A 19215-nucleotide genomic window follows, 5' to 3' on the forward strand; every position below is an offset into this window, starting at 1 on the left:
AAAAAAAAAAAAAAAAAAGATGTGCATCACCATGGCTGATGCTAATAATTCTTAAAAACAAAACAAAAACTCTACATCATTCGGAGTTTATAATCCTTACATTAGATAGGTCATTTATAATAATAATAAAAAAAATCAACAGACTTAACCAATGAAGATGGGGCAGACTTTGGGAGGCTCCTTGTTCCCCAGCTGTCCTCATAGGTGAGGAGGGGCAAGAGTACATGACAGATGCGGGTGTGGTTTGTTGGTACTGTTAACTGAAGGAAATGTGAGACTTCTGGAAGGTGGAGGGGAAGCATTGTGGGTTGTGAAAGCCAAAACTAGGTCTGAAGAAAAATAAAAATCTTTTTCTAACTGAATTCCATGCGTTATATTCTCAACGGCATCAAGTTATTTCCCTGAAATAGAAATATAATCTGAGTTACTACAAATGCTGCTCATTTGCTTGTTTTTAGGGAAAGCCTTGAAGCATACTGCTCAGAAATTCTTTACAGCAGACACTGGTGTGAGAAAAGGAATACCAAAAGTGGTGGTAGTGTTTATTGATGGTTGGCCCTCTGATGACATTGAGGAAGCAGGCATTGTGGCCAGAGAGTTTGGTGTCAATGTATTTATAGTTTCTGTGGCCAAGCCCATTCCTGAAGAACTGGGGATGGTTCAAGATGTTGCATTTGTTGACAAGGTAAGGTGCAAGGATTCTTGCTAGTGGGGAGGAGTGATTCAGTTTTGGGCCGACAAGCCCCTAACTAGATTAATGAACATAAAATGTTTGGTATGAGCCTAGACGAATAAACCTGTAATCCCAGCTATTCAATGAGGCCAAGGCAACAGGTTCAGGGCCAGCCTATACAACTAAGACCCCTAACTCAAAATAAAAAGTAACAAAGGGCTGGGTACACATACATAAGGTTCTAGGTTCATTCTCCAGTACTACATAATTTGCAAAACTTTGCAAACTTTAAGCAACTTTTGACTTTTGGGGTGTATTTTGTCTTTTCCCATTAGGCTGTGTGTCGGAATAATGGCTTCTTCTCTTATCACATGCCCAACTGGTTTGGCACTACAAAATATGTAAAGCCTCTGGTGCAGAAGCTCTGTACGCACGAACAGATGATGTGCAGCAAAACCTGTTACAACTCAGTGAACATTGCCTTTCTGATTGACGGCTCCAGCAGTGTTGGAGATAGCAATTTCCGCCTCATGCTAGAATTTGTTTCTAACATAGCAAAGACATTTGAAATCTCAGACATTGGAGCCAAGATAGCTGCTGTACAGTTCACTTATGACCAGCGCACAGAATTCAGTTTCACTGACTATAATACTAAAGAGAATGTCTTAGCTGTCCTAGCGAACATCCGCTACATGAGTGGTGGCACAGCTACTGGTGATGCCATTGCCTTTACTGTTAGAAATGTATTTGGTCCCATAAGGGACAGCCCCAACAAAAACTTCCTGGTTATTGTCACAGATGGGCAGTCCTATGATGATGTCCGAGGCCCTGCTGCAGCTGCCCATGATGCAGGTAAGATGGTTGTCTTTTGTATTCGGATGAAGGAAGGGGTCCTGTGAATTCTAGGGGTCAGCATTTTGTAGAAAGGATCCTTGCAGTGTGAATTTATATATTCTATGTGCTTTGGAGTCTGAGCGAACTGAAATTCTTCCAAGCTCCACTGAAATCCCATTGGGAGGTTTTGCTATTGTTTTTCGAAACGGGGTTTCTCTGTGTTAACAGCTCTGGCTGTCCCAGAACTCACTTTCTGGACTAGGCTGACAAACTCAGAGCTCCTGCCTCTGCCACCCAAGTGCTGGAATTAAAGGCGTGCGCCACCAACACCCAGCTCAAGAAGGGGAGTTTTTTTTTAATTCACCAGATAGCTTTAAAGACTAGCAATTTAAAAATAACAATATAATTTTTTGAAACATTTGAGTATTTTTCCCATGAAGGTCATGAAAGGGCATTGGATGCCCTGGAACTGGAGTTATTATAGATGTTTGTGAACTATGTGGGTGCTGAAAACTAAACACAGGTCTGGTGCAAGAACAACAAATGCTCTTACCTGCTGAGCCATCTCTCCCTCTCCAAATCTACAATTTTTAATTGTAAAATGATTTGTCACTATAACTTCAAAGACTGAATTAGGACAAAGTTATTTCTAGCCCCCATTCCTCAGACAATGCAATCATCCCATTTATCTGTCATCTGTGTCAGACTCACTTTAATGTGCTTATTAGGACCCACTAGATGTCTGAAAGTGAAAATAGCAGGGAGTCCCTTCTCACCGCCATACGTGTGTCTGCTGCAGGGGCTTCAAAAACTATCAACTTGATTTTCTTTCTCTTCCTAGTTTGTTCAGTGCAGTCTTGAATAGACTGACAATCTCAGTATTTTCATCAAGTTATTAATATGTAATTGCTGATGGCAAAGCTTATGGTTTTGACCAATTATTTTTGACATAATTAAAATGACTGTGGTCTACTTAAAAATTCAGCATAGATTTCACTTAAAAATTTATTAGGCAGTTTCCTCTGCAGTTATGTATTAATGTATGGAATATATAACTGTATGTAAGCTAAACCTATTTTTAACTTATTTGAAATATTTCCACTTTAGGTATCACCATCTTCTCTGTTGGTGTGGCTTGGGCACCTCTGGATGACCTGAAAGATATGGCCTCTAAACCCAAAGAGTCACACGCTTTCTTTACCAGAGAGTTCACAGGATTAGAACCAATTGTTTCTGATGTCATTAGAGGCATTTGTAGAGATTTCTTAGAATCCCAGCAATAAATGATACTCTGACAACTCAAGGAATACGTGCAAGGGGATATAATGTGCAAATTATGTTCTCAATGCCTATGTAACTTTATAGCTTACCAGTGTCAAAAAAAATACGTCAACAGTTGTTTAAAGCAAATGAACGTTCATTTGAAGCTCACAATTTTAGATTGGCCGAGAGTTGATAATCAGGCCCTTAGAAACTCAGGAAAGAAGAGGTATCATGGATTAACATTGGGAGTTCAAATATGCATTCAAGTGGATAGGTAAGCTACACAGCTCAATAAAAGAACCTGGCGCTTACACACAAAGTACTGTGCCCTCTTTAATCATTCTGCATTGACTATGCAAGGAACAGAACAGCTTTTAAACACAGATCAAGTATAAATATTTTGACCCATGTGGATGTTTTCTTAAAACCAGCCAAGAACAGACAGCTGTTATTATGTGCCCTAGACATAACTACACATTATATAGAATCATGTATCAAGCTTCTTTTGTAGTGTTTTCATAACTTAACGGCTGAAATACCACACTGAGTAAAGGTAGGATTGCCTGGTATTTTCCTATTTATATCCTTAATTTTATGTGTATAGACAGGCATGTACTGCAAGGACTAAGAAAATGTTTAAGCAGATAACTTTTTTTTTTTGGGAAAAAAAAATGTGTCAAGTATTGTAACCGGAAAAATATATGGCATAATAGCTTGGCTGTCAGCAATAAAACTGCTAGTGACTAAGTGCCTATTTATTAACACTAGTGTTTTTCCTTTTAAAATTTTATTTAATGTACATTCGTGTTTTGACTGCATGTATGTATGTCTGCATGACAGTGTCAGAAACTCTGGAACTAGAATTCCAGTTTTGAGCTGACATGTGGTGCTGGGAATTGAACCTGGGTCCTCTGGGAGAGCACTCAGTGCTCTTAACCACTGAGACACCTCTCCAGACCCTAGAGTTTTTCTTTATGATAAAAATGCTACACTTGCTAACTTACATGGAATGAGAAGTCTAATTTACTCATGCAATAACCTCTCTTACAATTATATTCTGAATGCCTAATATAGGCATTACTGCAGTCATGACCAGGGAAACCACTAGGGCATGCTTTTGAGTACGGACTTCAAAAGAAATATAACTAGTATCATATTAAAAACTTAGCACATTTGTGAAGCTCATGTCAAGTAGAATCCACTTCATATGGATTAGAGCTCACCAGAGAGAGCCCTCACCACAGGGATATATCACCTCATCTTCTCTCAACCAGGTTCTGTCCTTCTCTTTACCCAACTGTGGATCCGTTTACTACCAACTGAGGTGGAAAAAATACTGATTGTTGACTCGTGATTTACTTGAGTAAATACCAAGCCCATGCAGAAGGCTTATGTGTGAGAAGAGACAGAATTTGAATATCTCAAAATCTACACAAAAATTTGATTAAAAGAAATTTCCTTGTCCCCTCTTACAAAAGGCTGCAAATGATTCATTGTGAACCAGGAGAATCTTACCATAAAAAATATTTAATTTAACCTGACATGAGAATTTCTCTCCTAGAAGTAAATGAAACCCCAGCGTCTCTGTAAGTGAACAATCAAAGGATTAATAATAAGGATATACAATAAAAAGCAATAACTGAGGACAGGCTAGCCTTAACCTCAACATGCTCCTGCCTCATCCTCTCCATACTGAGCTTACAGGCATATACCACACACAGTTTTAAGAATGAAGTTTTTAAGACATACTACAATCCAATTTCAGCAGGCACTTCTGGATGTCAAATATGCTAGCTCATTTTGCGAAGTTTTGCTGCGCTTTGAGATAAAGTCACACACATCACAGGCCAACCTTGAACTGAGGGTCCTGCTGACATTACAGGCGTGAGAACCGCACCGCCAGCGCCTGCTGCTTCACTTTATAACTTATAATGAGTCAATGTTGGTTTTCAGATTTTAAAAGCTTGAAATGAGGAAAGTAAATACAATCATGAGAGATGCAGTGATTAAACATCAAGGAAAAAAACACCCTAATATTAAAATACAATTAAAACTTAAAACATTGAGCCAAATTATTTTTCATAAATCACAAACAGAAACAGACAAAACAAAGACATTATTTTATTTCAACCTTTTAGTCTTTCCTATGTTTACCATCAATGAATATATATACTATTTGTAAAGTCCATAGTACACTGTAAAAGACACAGATGTTTATGCACTTCAATAATGAGTGCATTAGTTAAAAACGGGTAGTTTTTTCACTTTTCAGCTCAGAAAACAGGAACCATTAATGTCTATCTGGCTTAAGTAGTACGTGCGTGTGTGTGTGCGCGCATACCCCTGCTTGCATGCAGACGCCAGAGCGGTCCGTTTTCTCCAGTGCACTCCAGGGTGAGGGTGGGAGTGGGAAGGATGTTCTCTCACTGAACCAGGTCACCATTTAGGGCTAGGCTAGCTTGCCAGTGAGCTCTCAGGATCCTTCTGTCTTTGCTTCAACACTGGGGTTATATTCATGAACAGTCACACCCTATTTTTTCCATAAGTGCTACAGATTTAAACTCAGGTTCTTATACTCACTCACTAAACCACTGCAACAGGAACAATTACTTTTTAAAAATTTGAAGTCTTAGTTTTGTTTTGCTTTTTGAATGACAATTAAGTCATTTGAAATTTCTCAATGTATAATTTTTAGGAATTATAAATAGAATTTTATTTATTTTATTTATGTATTCCCTTTTAAGAAAGGGAATACATGATAGTGTTTCTGCTGTAACCTTACTAGAATATCATTAAGTACAATGACGTATAAAAAGAATAGCATACTCAGCACTTGGGAGGCAGACGCAGGCGGATTTCTGAGTTCGAGGCCAGCCTGGTCTACAGAGTGAGTTCCAGGACAGCCAGGGCTACACAGAGAAACCTTGTCTCGAAAAACCCAAAAAGAAAAAATGAAGGACTCCACTAAAAAAGCACCTTCATTTCCTAGTTTAATTGTGGAGAGTATTGCACTTTATTATTCAACACGAAATAATGTGGCCAAGAGCGACATACAGGTACACAATTTAATATTTATTATATGCATTTTATATACATTATTTTTCAACAGCTCTATGTTTGCTCTGGGGTACAATCTTAAAAATTTGCTGATTCATAGTCTGTAAAACAAAAACCTTACAAAACTCATCAAAACTCGCAAACTGATCAGAAAAGGCTTTTGGAAGACTAGAAAAAATACTTTATTGTCTCAATCATGCATTACACAAAGAAAATCTTCAGTTACACCATAAAAGTAAGCACATCTAAAAAATAAAACAAGGGAGACTAGTCCAAATCCAGCAGACGTCTGTATCCTGATTCAATGTTTTAAATATCTTATTTGTAATGGTAATAAAATATTCTCCAATTTTTTAACTAGTTCATTTTGCTTTGGACTCATGGTAAATCAAGATAGTATCTTGGGGAGAAACATCTTGGTTTGTAATTTAACTATAAAATATTCCATTTTTAGTCTATTTTAGACTGTTCAAAGAGTTCCAAAATAGATATACAGGTTCCTTTAGCACATTAATAAAAGGATATAAAGACCAACAAAAAGTAAAATAAATAATAGGCTATTAGCAAGATGGATAATCCTTGATAAATAAACTTGTAAATACAGTAAGATGTACAAAATATCACATAGTGATAGGATGTCAAGATTAGTTTTGAAAGAGTTCCTTTGGAGTACTAAACTCCACAGCTTTGTTTAATACACTTTATAGTCCTTGGTTCATGAAGACATGTAGACAAAGGTGACTGATTTATCATCTTTATGAAGGACCTAGCTGAGCTGTATTAGGCAAAAGGAGGAAAGAAAGTGGTTATAGGTGGCAGGTTAGTGAGATCTCTGTGTTTTAGGGTTGTATAATGCAGAAAAACATCAATATGATCTTGAGCACTGTTGTGACAGGCTAAATATATAAAAAGACTTATAAAAACTAGAATTTTATCCAAACATTTTGTGCAACTAATGCTAAAATATTTTAAGTTAAATTTTCTTTTCTTTCTTTTTTCTTTTTTTTTTTTTTAAAGCAAAATAAGTTTAAAAGGGAATCTGTGGCATTCAACTGATAAACATAAGATTACTAAGAGATGAAAAAAGCTACTCTTGGAGCTTGCTTCCCCCACAAGAGCACCACATTCCTAACCCTAAGGCAGCACACAGAGTCCAACAAAAAGTCCTTTTTCCCCCTAAGATCAGACTCCACGTTGGCTTAAACACCTTAAAAAACAAAAACAAAAACCGCTCAGTTCATATCCAGTATAGGGCACAGATACTGGAGTCCTTTTTTTTTTTCTGTCCTACAAAGTACAGTTAATTACAGTTAAACTAATAAACCTGCCATTAGGATGTGATTCCCAATTTCTGCCTGCCCCAATAGCTTTCACCAGGCAGATCACATGTAGTGTCACGTTAGGAACCTTCATGGTGGCAGTGATGCAGACCCCCTTTCTGACCATGTAAATCTTTTTTTTCTACAATGCGAGTCTATGTTGGTTCACACAAATACTTTGGCAAGAGCATCAGCTCCTGCACTGGCGATATATGCCTTTGATGGATGGAAAGCAACATCATAAATTGACTCATCCAATTTCTTCCTATGAGCTGTTATTTCTTGTACGCATGTCTTACTGTCCAAATTCCATAATCTAATGGAGCAGTCATGGCCTGTAAAAGAAAAAAAAAATTAAAAAAAGCTTGTTACTAAGGAACAATTCTTTTATAAAGTTAGTAGGTTGTACTGAAGTTCAAACTTACTTCCAGACATCAAATAGATTCCATTGGGATCTACTGCTAAACTTGTAACAGCATCCAAATGAGCTACCATAGAATGGATCATTTTACCTATAAAACATAGCAGAAGATTAATGTTGAGAGGCAAAAGCTAAAATACACTATCAACAAAAAACAATCACCATCACAGTATTTTTGAAAGTATTCACAACATACAAGTTAGTATTTAATTATTTGGGAGCACACAATTCACAGCAACCACTACTACTACTACCGAGACTATCACTGAGAGAGAAAACCTTGTTCCAAGTATATAATCTTTCCCCAATCCCTAGCAACAATTAATGGACCCCTCTTTCTAGAACTGGCCAAGTCTAGATGCTTTACACTAGATTCTGTGTCTGGCTTCTTTCACATATATTTCAAGATGCATCTACCATACTAATAGACTGAAGAAAAATTTTACCATTAGTTATTTTTAAAAGATTTTGCTCCTAAATGAAGCATTCCTCTACAGGTAGGGGCGGGGGAAAGGATGCTCACGGGAGTCAGAAGATAAACAGTAGGTTACATATCTGAGAAAAGTAAAAACTTGGAAGACTCGGGAAATACCTTTTTTTTCTTTTAAATTAAATTTTTAATTGATGTAAATGTGCGGTATGTGTCTCCGTATGTGCCAGGAAGTCATAGAGGTGTTGGCTTCCTGAAGCTAGAACTGCCTGATGTGGGCACTGTTTCCATAAGAACAGTATGTGCTTATTAGCCGCTGAGCCATTTCTCCAGCCCTTAAGTTTTCTAGATGCAGTAAACAACTCCTTTTTAGAGATTTCTCCCATCTGCAAACCTGCCTTCAAGATGTGCAGAGAGCTCCACCCTTACACTGAGGTGGGCCTTTCCCTATTGCAGCTGGTTTTGTTTTTAAATCTATTCTGTAAGCAGCTCTCACCCATTAGGAAACCTCAGTAAGACCTTTCTAGTTCACCAATTAGGATTCAGCTCCCACCCATTCAGACTCCTGTTAGGTAGGAACCCCAGTTAAGACCTTTTAGGTTCACCGAGTAGGATTTAGGCACAATCATTATTTTGGTCTGTCCTGGATTCCTTTCCTGGGTTGAATGTTGTGTACTATTTTACTATAAAATCCACTACACAATAAAGATTCACTCTGTGTGTGTGTGTGTGTGTGTGTGTGTGTGTTTTGCAAGTTTAAATTTAAGGAAATTATCAATAGGATAAAACGGCAGCCTACAGACTGGGAAAAGATCTTCACCAACTTTACATCAGACAAAGGGATAATATTCAAACTATATAAAGAACTCATGAAGTTAGACTCCAACAAACCAAACAACCCAACTGAATAAAACAGAGCTAAACAGAGAATTCCCAACAGAGGACTCTCGAATGGTTGAAAAGCACTTAAAAGGAAATACAAAGAAAACTGATCCCAATATTACATCTTACACCCATCAGAATGGCTAAGATCAAAAACTCACACGACAGAACATGCTGGAGAAGATGTGGAGCAAGGGGAATGCTCCTTCATTGTTGGTGGGAGTACAAACTGATACAACCATTCTGTCAATCAATCTGGTGGTTTCTCAGAAAATTGTGGAAATGGAGTTCTATATCATTCCTGGGCACATACCCAAAAGATGCTCCACTATGTGCATAGCAGAAACTGGAAATAACCTGAGCTATTTCCAATGTCCCTCAACCAAAGAATTGATACAGATGATGTGGTTCATGTACACAATGTAAAATACTATTCAGCTATTAAAAACAAGGGCCAGGAGAATACAAGGAAATATGCAGCTGACAGGGTGGGGTAACATTTCTAGGACGTGCCAGAGACCTGGGGGGAGGCTCCCAGAAGTCATAGGGGTTGACCTTAGACTCCTACACTGGGGCTATGGCTACCTCCTATAAACAGGGAGGACTCCCAGTGGAGGGATAAGGACACCAACAATCCAAAAAACTTTCAAACCAAAATTTGTCCTCTCTACTGTAGCTGCTTGGCTTCTCATGCTATTTAGGTTCCCCCAAAACCTGTTAAAAGTTCTTGAGCCCCTTAGAAAGGCTCCAAGTTTGATTCCCAACACCCCTGAAGCTCACAACCATCTGTAAGTCTAGTTCCAAGGCTTCCCTCTTCTGACATTTGCAGACACCACGTACCTATGTAGTGTACATGCATATATGCAGTCAAAACATACACATAAGATTAATCTTTTTCCATTTATTTATTAACTTTGCATACTGATTACTGTCCCTCTCCCCTATCCCTTTCTGCTTTCCATGTGTAAGAATGATGGACTCTGACCCCAGTTGGTTCTGATTGGTAAATAAAGTTGCCAGAGGGCAATGACTGGGCAGAGACAGAGGCAGGACTTTAAGAATTCCTGGGCAAGGTTCTGAGGAGGAAGGAGAGTTCTGCCATGCCTGGAGAAGTAAAATCAAGACGCCACTCCTGAGAGATGCAGGACAGAGAACATAGCCATCATGTAGGTGCCTGGGAACGTAGCACATCTAGGTCTGGGGCAGCCAAGACGCAGGTTTTAGTAAGTAATAACCTGGGAATATCGCAGGGCAGATTAGACATGTGGAGGTTAAAAAGTGGCCCAGCCATTGAGCTGTTTAAGACATATACAAATATAAACGCTGAGTGAATGTGTCTTTCAACTGGGAACCCAGAACACTGGGGGGGGGGGGGGGGGCATCGAGAAGTACTGTCTCCACCACAGGGATGGAACTGGGCAGCCTTAATTGGATACAGCTACAGTCTACAAGAAATACAGGGACAGGGGATGGAGCAGAGATTGAGGGAATGGTCAACTAATAACCAGCCCAACTTGAGACCCATCCCATGGGGGCAAGCACTAATCCCTGACAGACAGTATTAATGCATGCAGTACTATGCTTGCAGATAGGAGCCTAGCAAAATTGTCCTCTGAGAGGCTCCAACCAGCAGCTGACCAAAACAGACACAGAGACCCACAGCCAAACATTGGATGGAGCTCAGGGACATTTATGGAAAAGCTGGGAGAAGGATTAAGGACCCAGAAGTGGACAGGAACAGCACAAGAAGTCCAACAGAATCACCAACTAAAAGGCATTTATACACACGGGCAGGACCTAGATCCCCTGAACAAATGTAACAGATGTGCAGCTTCGTCTTCATGTGGGTCCCCAACAACTAGAGTAGGGGCTGTCCCTAAAGTTGTTGCCTATTTGTGAAATCCATTCTCCTAACTGCCTTGTGTGGCCTTAGTGGAAGAGGGTGTGCCTAGACCAGCAGAAACTTGATGTGTCAGGGTGGGTGGATACTCAAGGGGGGCCTCCACCCTCTCAGAGGGGAAGAGAAAGCAGAAAGGGATAGGGGAGAGGGACAGTAATCAGTATGCAAAGTTAATAAATAAATGGAAAAAGATTAATCTTATGTATATGTTTTGACTGCATATATGCATGTACACCACATAGGTACGTGGTGTCTGCAAATGTCAGAAGAGGGAAGCCTTGGAACTAGACTTACAGATGGTTGTGAGCTTCAGGGGTGTTGGGAATCAAACTTGGAGCCTTTCTAAGAGGCTGAAGAACTTTTAGCCTCTGTGGCAACTCACCAAGTTGAAATTTAAAACAAGCTGTGAGTATAGTGCAGTACGAAGTCTTTGGGGGAAAGATTATCCTGCACTGGCAACATATAATTTGATGAAGGAAAAGCAACACCATAAATTGATTCATTCTGCGGTCATCAAGATCCAAGTTTAAACTCTAGGCTCCCTGCTTCTTAATCTCCCCCTGTCTCTGTGTGGTGTGTGTGTGTGTGTGCGCGCGCGCACGTGAGAGAGAGAGAGAGAGAGAGAGAGAGAGAGAGAGAGAGAGAGAGAGAGAGAGAGAACGAGAACACACATTGATAGTGTGGATACATGGGCATAAGCACAAACAAAGAAGCCAAAGCAAGATGTCGCATATCTTCCTATGCATCACTCTCTTTACTTACTGCCTTGACAGTGAGCCATATGCTTCTCCTTTGGGCTAAGTTGGCTAATCAACAAGCTTTCAGAACCTGTTTGTCTCTGTCCCCCAGTACTAGGATTACAGGCACATGTAGTCATGCTAAGTTTTTTATATGGATGCTAGAAATTTGAACTCAGATCCTCAAGATTGCAGAGTAAAAGCTATTACACACAGAGCCATCTCCCATAGACTACTGCCCAATATCTTAATTAAGTCTTTTCCATATTATGTACACAGTCACTTGAAAGTGTGAGTAATCCACCAGATAGACCATGAATTAGAGGGATACAATGCTGGATCAAGTGAGATGCTGGTCTTCTAATGGTGATCATAACATTTCAGACTTCTTCTAGTAACTATTTTCATTAATACATACTTGCAGTTTCTCTCATTTAACCAACTTTTTTGTGGTTCCATTCTTTTAGTAACACCCTCTTCCATTAAGATGAACAGATTCCTAGCTAAAACGTAGTTCAGTAATTCACCACATTGACTATAATGTGCTAAGCACTGGGTTCATTTGCCAACATCTGCTCTCTCCCCAACAAAATAAAAGATGACATATTGGGGCTGGAGAGTTGGCTCAGTGGTCTTCCCGAGTTCAATCCTCTGCAACCACATGGTGGCTCACAACCATCTGTAATGGAATCCCATGCCCCTCTTCTGGTGTGTCTGAATACAACTACAGTGTACTCAAATACATTAAATAAATAATATTTTAAAACAATAACACGCTATGTCTTTTATAATAAATCTAGAGTTGTTACAATTATAAACAAGCCAGAGTAAGTGCTGGATCGGAGACCAAGAACACTTCCTGCTCTTGTGGATGACAACCAAGGTTTGTTTTCCAGTACCAACAGGCCAGTTGACCTCCACAGCCAAAATACCATACACATAAAATAAACTTAAAGTGTAACTGAATTGACATATGTAAATAAAATAGAACAATGTTTCACAAAGAATAAACAATAAAAAAACAGTCTGAGAAACCTTTGTTTTGCTCTGTTTACCCAAAACCAATGGTATCAAGAATATGGCAGATACTCAGACTAGAGATGGCTCAGTGTTATTAAGGGCACTTATTTTTTGTAAAGGACCCAGGTTTGGTTCTCAGCACCTACATGATGGTTGAGAACCATTCATAACACCAGTTACAAGGAATCCAGTGGCTTCTGACGTCTCTGGTCACCAAATATACACGATATACACATATGTGCTAAGCAAACACTCATACATATAAAATAACACTTTTTGGTTTGTTTGTTTGCTTTTCAAGACAGAATGTCTTTGTGGAGTCCTGACTGTGCTGGAACTCATTCTGTAAATAACGTAGATCTTTCAACCTCAGACATCTATCTGCCCCTACCTCCCAAGTGCTAGGATTAAAGGTGTGTGCCACCATTGCCCAGAATAAAATATTTTAAAAGGAAAGAAAATGTGGGCTAGAGAGATGGCTCAGCGGTTAAAAGCACTGACTGCTCTTCCAGTGGTCCTGAGTTCAATTCCCAGCAATCACATGGTGGCTCACAACCATCTGTAATGGGATCTAATGCCCTCTTCTGGTGTGTCTGAATATAGTAACTGTGTACTCACATAGGTAAAATAAGTAAGTCTTTAAAAATAAAAGAGAAAAAAAATAAAAAGAAAAAAATACGGCAGATAAATGTTGCTGCACAAACAAGTTCCCAATCAATTTAGGCTCCTCCCTCCTCTAGTCTCTCCCTCGGTTCTCACTCATACAATGCCCTCTCCTAGAATCATACAGGCACAACATAGGGAACTCGAAATACTGTCTTTACCAACATTTTATTATTTTTGCAGTACTGATGACTGGGCCTAGGGCCTACACACGCCACTCTAGTTCTTTGACACACTAAGCTATCCTTCCAACACTTTTTTCTTTTATTACTTTGAGTTAAGGTATCATTTGCTTGACACAAGCTAGAGTCATCAGAGAGAGGGCCTCAGTTGAAGACGTGCCTCCATGGGATCCAGCTATAGGGCATTTTCTCCATTAGTGATCAATGGGAGAGGGCCCAGCCCATTGTGGGTGGTACCTGGGCTGCTGGTCCTGTGTTCTATAAGAAGGCAGGCTGAGCAAACCAGGGAAAGCAAGCCAGTAAGCAGCACCCTCCACGGCCTCTGCATCAGCTCCTGCCTTTAGGTTCCAGCTCTGCTTGAGTTCCTGTACTGACTTCCTCCAATGAAGATGAATTGTGATCTGGAAATGTAAGCCAAATAAACCTTTTCCTTCCCAACTTCCTTTTGGGTCATGGTGTTTTGTCACAGAATGTAAACCCTAAATAAGATACCAGGTAATTAATTGTTAGCATCCAAAGTAAATTGACCTATTAAAAATTAAATAATTTTTTTTTTTTGGAGACACTCTTACTTCATGGCCTCAGGCTGATAGGGGTCCCCCCTTTGGTTTTTTGAGGCATAATTTCTCAGGTTAGCCCAGGCTATCCTGGGAATCTCTCTGTAGACCAGGCTAGTCTTGAACTCATAGAGATCTGCCTGCTTCCAAAGTACTGGGATTAAAGGTGTGTGCCACCACAGACCAGCTTACAAAAATTATAAATAAAAACAGTAACACACATGACTGAAGTTCAACTCCTAGCACCTGCATTAGGTGTCTCAAAACTACCTTCAGCACCAGCTCCAAGGGTTCTGACATCCTCTTCTGGCATCCACACGTACACACACACACACACACACACACACACACACAAGTACAAATAAAATAAAACCTAAAAAATAAAACAACCAAAACAAAATATCCAGAACTTACTTTTTCTTAAAGTAAAAGCTTAACACTCTATGTAGGAGGACTTACTTTATGCATACATATAGTGCTCTCAGACAACAATAAGCTCCGAGGAAAGCAACATCTTCCCATGAAGATATCAAGTATAATATAAAGTTCTAAATATATTTTTACAGTTAAAATTATTTATTCAGGCCGGGCATGGTGGCGCACGCCTTTAATCCCAGCACTCAGGAGGCAAGAGGCAGGCGGATTTCTGAGTTCGAGGCCAGCCTGGTCTACAGAGTGAGTCCCAGGACAGCCAAGGCTATACAGAGAAACCCTGTCTCAAAAACCAAAGCAAACAAACAAACAAACAAAAAATTATTTATTCAAACATGGGGGGAGGGTGTAACAAGGTCTCACTTTATGTTCTGGAATGATCTTTCTGCCTCAGCCTCCTATGTGCTGGGATTAAAAGGCTGCACCACAACGCTTGCTCATTATTTATTGAAGCTATTTATAGTATTTTTCAGATTTTTCTTTTCTTTTTTTGTATTTAGAGAGAGGTTTTCTCTGTGTCAGGCTGTGCTAGCTATGATCTGTAGACCAGGCTGGCCTCAAATTCAGAGACCTACCTGCCTCTGCCTCTTGAGTGCTAGCATTATAGGAGGCCTGCTCCACCATACCTGACCATGTTTCAGACTTTTAAAACAATTCCACCACAAATATACTATAAATTTTATAAAATGTTATTCTAGTTAATAAGAAATACCAGTTATGGGAACAGGCTATGTGACAATATTTAAATGAATAACCAACTGTCTCTGAAAACACAGTATGTGAAGATATTTTAACTGTTTAATGTAGCACTGTAACTAGATGTGCAAGTGGTCTTGGAAGGTTAATTTTCAAGAACTGTTTTATGTGTGAGGCCTATTGTACAAACAAGATTTTAGACTTGTAAACAGAAAGAATAAATTGGTAGAATTTAGAAACAATTTGTTGTTTGGTTGGTTTTAAGACTGGGCCTCATGTATTTCACACTGGCTGTGAATTGGCTATCTACTCAAGAATTATTTTAAATTTTAATAAAAATTTTTGAAATGTGTACACATAATGCCTACTTTTGCACACCATGTGCATACAAGAGACCACAGAAGTCAGAGAAGATACCCAATTCTCTACAACTCAAGTTCTAGACAGCTATGACCACCATGTAGACGGTGGGACTAGAACTCAGGTTCTCTGCAGGAGCACTAAGAACACTTGAACACTGAGCCATCTCTCCAGCCTCTGATCCTCCTACCTCCAACTCCTCCTCAAGAGTGATTGAATGACAAGGATGAACCATTAGGTTCAGTTTTTGTCATGCTGAGGACTGAATCCAGGGGTCTGTGCATGTTAAACTGACACCCACCCACCAAGCTACATCCTCAAACCTGGACTTTATTTTTTTAGGGTGTAAAATCTTATCAACTCACTTACTGATTTCTTCCATCCCCCCCCAAAAAAAGAAGAGGAAGAAGAAAGGAGGAGGAGGAGGAGGAGGAAGAGAGAGAGAGAGAGAGAGAGAGAGAGACAGACAGACAGACAGACACACACACACACACAGGCAGGCAGGCAGGCAGGCAGGCTCCAGAGACTCAGTCTGCTCACCTCCTGGGGTTTTCTGAATTAGGCCCACATAGGCTGGTGTATGTGAATGCTTAGTTACCAGACCCGATCAATCCCCTCCCTCCCTCCCTCCTAGTTAGCCGCCTTGGTCATGGCATCTCTGCACAGTAACAGTACTAACACACCCCCTTTTAAAAAACATCTCTTTAAGAAAGTTTCTCAAAGTAGAAAAGTAGGCCGCTTTGTCAGACTTCCTGAAAGACTTTCTGGGGGGTAGAGGTGGGGCGATGCCTGCAAAGGGGAGTGGGTGTCAGAAGAATCGGCTCCCCTGAAACTGAAGTTCCATGTCACATGCTGTTGTGAACAGACCTATGGATAGGCAATGGGAACTGGACTTGACTCTGCATAAGGGCAGGACCAGCTTTAGCTACTGAATCTTCTCTTCAGCACCCAAAAAACAGTATCTTATGTAATATTTTACACGATAACAGGAAAAGCAATCCTTACAAATAAATACACTGGACCAGTGCAATGGTTCAGCAGGTACGGAATTTGATACACAAGCCTGATGGCCTGAATTTGATGCATACATCCTATATAAATGAAAGCCAGAACACAAAGTCCTTCTATGACTTCCATATTGACACCCACGCTTCCAATTACATAGATCATACACACAATAAATTTCTAGAAGTTAAAAACTGAAACACCAATGCACATGAAACAGAAGTTAAAAACTGTTTATACGGGCTGGTGAGATGGCTCAGTGGGTAAGAGCACCCTACTGCTCTTCCGAAGGTCCGGAGTTCAAATCCCAGCAACCACATGGTGGCTCATAACCATCCGTAACAAGATCTGACTCCCTCTTCTGGAGAGTCTGAAGACAGCTACAGTGTACTTACATATAATAAATAAATAAATCTTAAAAAAAAAACAAAAAACTGTTTATACATCTATGATTCAACTATCATCTATTCAACAAACATATCTACTATACCAGCATTTGATCCACTGAGAAAGTTTTTAAGAACATACTTGAAATGCCAGTGAGTGATATATTTTGGTGTATTAAAACATAACGTGGCAGGCTGAAGAGATGGCTCTGTGGGTAAGAGCACTGACTGCTCTTCCGGAGGTCCTGAGTTCAGATCCCAGCAACCACATGGTGGCTCACAATCATCCGTAATGAGATCTGATGCTCTCTTCTGGAGTGTCTGAAGACAGCTACAGTGTACTTACATATAATAATAATAAATAAATAAATCTTTAAAAAAAATATGAAAAGTATTCAAATGAAAGAATGTATCCAATGAAAATGGTATAAGTTAGGCAAAGAATTGTATATAGTCAAAAATGAAACTTGGGACATTTAAGAGTGCTATATTAAGTAAGGTAAAACAGAGTTACAGTAGCTTAGCAGAGGAATGCAGATCTGTGGTGGGGTAATTAAGCACTTCATGAATTCCCAGCACCTTAGTAAAAGTTTAACTTGATTATTTTATAAACCAAAAGACAACATGCTTTATATAAAAGAAAAGTACTTTCAATAATCTCAAATCAACGGTCTTACCTGTTTTATTGTCAAAAAATTTGATGTGTCTATCTTCATGAGCAGTTATTGTAACAGGAAGTGTAGGGTGACTTACTACTCTGTTAATGTGATTACTAGATTGTAAACCTGAAAAATAAAGGAACACGGTACTTTAAAATACAAACTACCGGGTTAAAGCTATATTAATAACAGCTTAGCAGTCTGGCCTATGTCAGGACCTGGGCTGGATCTTTAGCACAAAACTGATCTACAATTCAAACCTTCAAGCAGAAAGTGGGTAACAATTCTTTACTCTTATTCACTCTGAATCCCTGTTCAGAATCCTCAGATATTAAATTTAAGAACCCATTTATCTTATCCAGTCCGGGAGAAGGAGGACAAGGCTGAAAGGACACCACCGGGAAGGACAGTCACTATAACTTGGGTTGAGTTTATAATTGTAGTGCTTGGTAGGATAAGACAAGAATGAGTTCAAGGACAAAACAACCCTGAGATCTGACCAGAGAAACATGTAAGCATTTCAAATCACTAAGAAACAATTCATATTTTAAAAAGCAGTAAACTTAATCCAGTGAACCTGTGCTATAATCTCAAAAGAAAAATATTTCAAGTACTATAATAAAATGCAGTGACTATGAACACAGGTCCACAGGGGAATATAAGTAGGTAGAGACTACAGTTGAGCTGCTGGAGGTGGCAACATTGACAGCTGTGTGAGACTCACAGGATGTAAAGATGAGGATTCTGTGAGAACCAAGAAAAATCTGAGTTTGAACCACAAGTCTTTTAAATTAAAAACAACAACTCATGTTTCCTAAGTCTGTTTATTAAACACACACACACACACACACACACACACACACACACACACACACACACACACACACACACCACAAGACCAAACAGTTAACATTCCTGAAGCCAGAAAGACCAGAAGGGTGAGGCTGATAGGTTAGCAACTAGAATGTTGCCACTCCTATTAACACCAACCAGTTTCTTAGGAAGTGGATGAACACAGACCTGAGTTACAAAGTGAGCCAGATGGGCTTACATTGTTTTGCCATCCTGAGAAAGCAACAAAGCTACCAGAACCAAACTTAGGAGCCAACCGGAGTAATAAGCTCCCACTGGCTAAACTGACATCATCTAAAACAACGTGCTGAAGGGAACACCTACAATGAACTGAAAACAAATACATTTTTATATATGAGATATTTTAAAATTAAAAGTATTTTGGGAATTGACAAAGAAAATTTCTGGGTATTTTAGTTAACAAACAGGGAAGGAACAAGAAAAGCCAATTTTCCACAATTAATGAAATGAACCCAGACAGATAAATCACAAAAAGATAAACAACAGATTGTGTGTATGTGTGTGAGAGAGAGAGAGAGAGAGAGAGAGAGAGAGAGAGAGAGAGAGAGAGAGAGAGAGAGAGAAGGAACCCTGTAAAAATACCACCATAGGAATGCAATCAGCAAAACCTCCAATGGAAACCGGATAAACTCCCAAACCTCGTCAACTTAAACTACAACTTGTAGGTAAATAGACTTATACTTAACCAAAACTCTAGACTTCTATGGATTCTTTAAAGAAACACATATCATGTGCAACAATTGGAATGCTGTTTGTAGATAACTACTGAAAATAGGTAATGACTCTATTAGGTTCCTATCATTTTTTTTTTTTTTCTTTTTGGAAACAGGGTTTCTCTATATAGGCCTGGCTGTCCTAGAACGAGA

The 19215-nt window shown here is 39.3% G+C and overlaps 2 protein-coding genes across 7 annotated transcripts in view; one reads left to right on the top strand and one right to left on the bottom strand.

Moving 5' to 3' along the window:
- Positions 1-3528, top strand: part of Coch (cochlin) — a 13033-nt gene extending 9505 nt beyond the window's left edge. Inside the window, exons 10-12 of one of the 2 annotated variants that reach the window (XM_021202645.2) lie at positions 459-685; positions 1009-1525; positions 2615-3528. In XM_021202645.2, coding sequence (XP_021058304.1) covers positions 459-685; positions 1009-1525; positions 2615-2790 — 920 coding nt within the window. In that variant the 3' untranslated portion in view covers positions 2791-3528. The remainder of the gene's footprint in view (positions 1-458; positions 686-1008; positions 1526-2614) is intronic. The other variant, XM_029540821.1, reaches the window with a different exon arrangement.
- Positions 3529-6139: 2611 nt separating this feature from the next.
- Strn3 (striatin 3) overlaps positions 6140-19215 on the bottom strand; it is an 81181-nt gene continuing 68105 nt past the window's right edge. For all 5 annotated transcript variants that reach the window (XM_029540823.1, XM_021202644.2, XM_029540822.1 and 2 more), the window contains 3 exons: positions 17495-17602; positions 7572-7658; positions 6140-7481 (listed from right to left, as the gene is read on the bottom strand). In XM_029540823.1, coding sequence (XP_029396683.1) covers positions 7312-7481; positions 7572-7658; positions 17495-17602 — 365 coding nt within the window. In that variant the 3' untranslated portion in view covers positions 6140-7311. The remainder of the gene's footprint in view (positions 7482-7571; positions 7659-17494; positions 17603-19215) is intronic.

Source organism: Mus pahari, chromosome 7 (assembly GCF_900095145.1).
Source record: "Mus pahari chromosome 7, PAHARI_EIJ_v1.1, whole genome shotgun sequence".
Classification (NCBI taxonomy): Eukaryota; Metazoa; Chordata; class Mammalia; order Rodentia; family Muridae; genus Mus; species Mus pahari.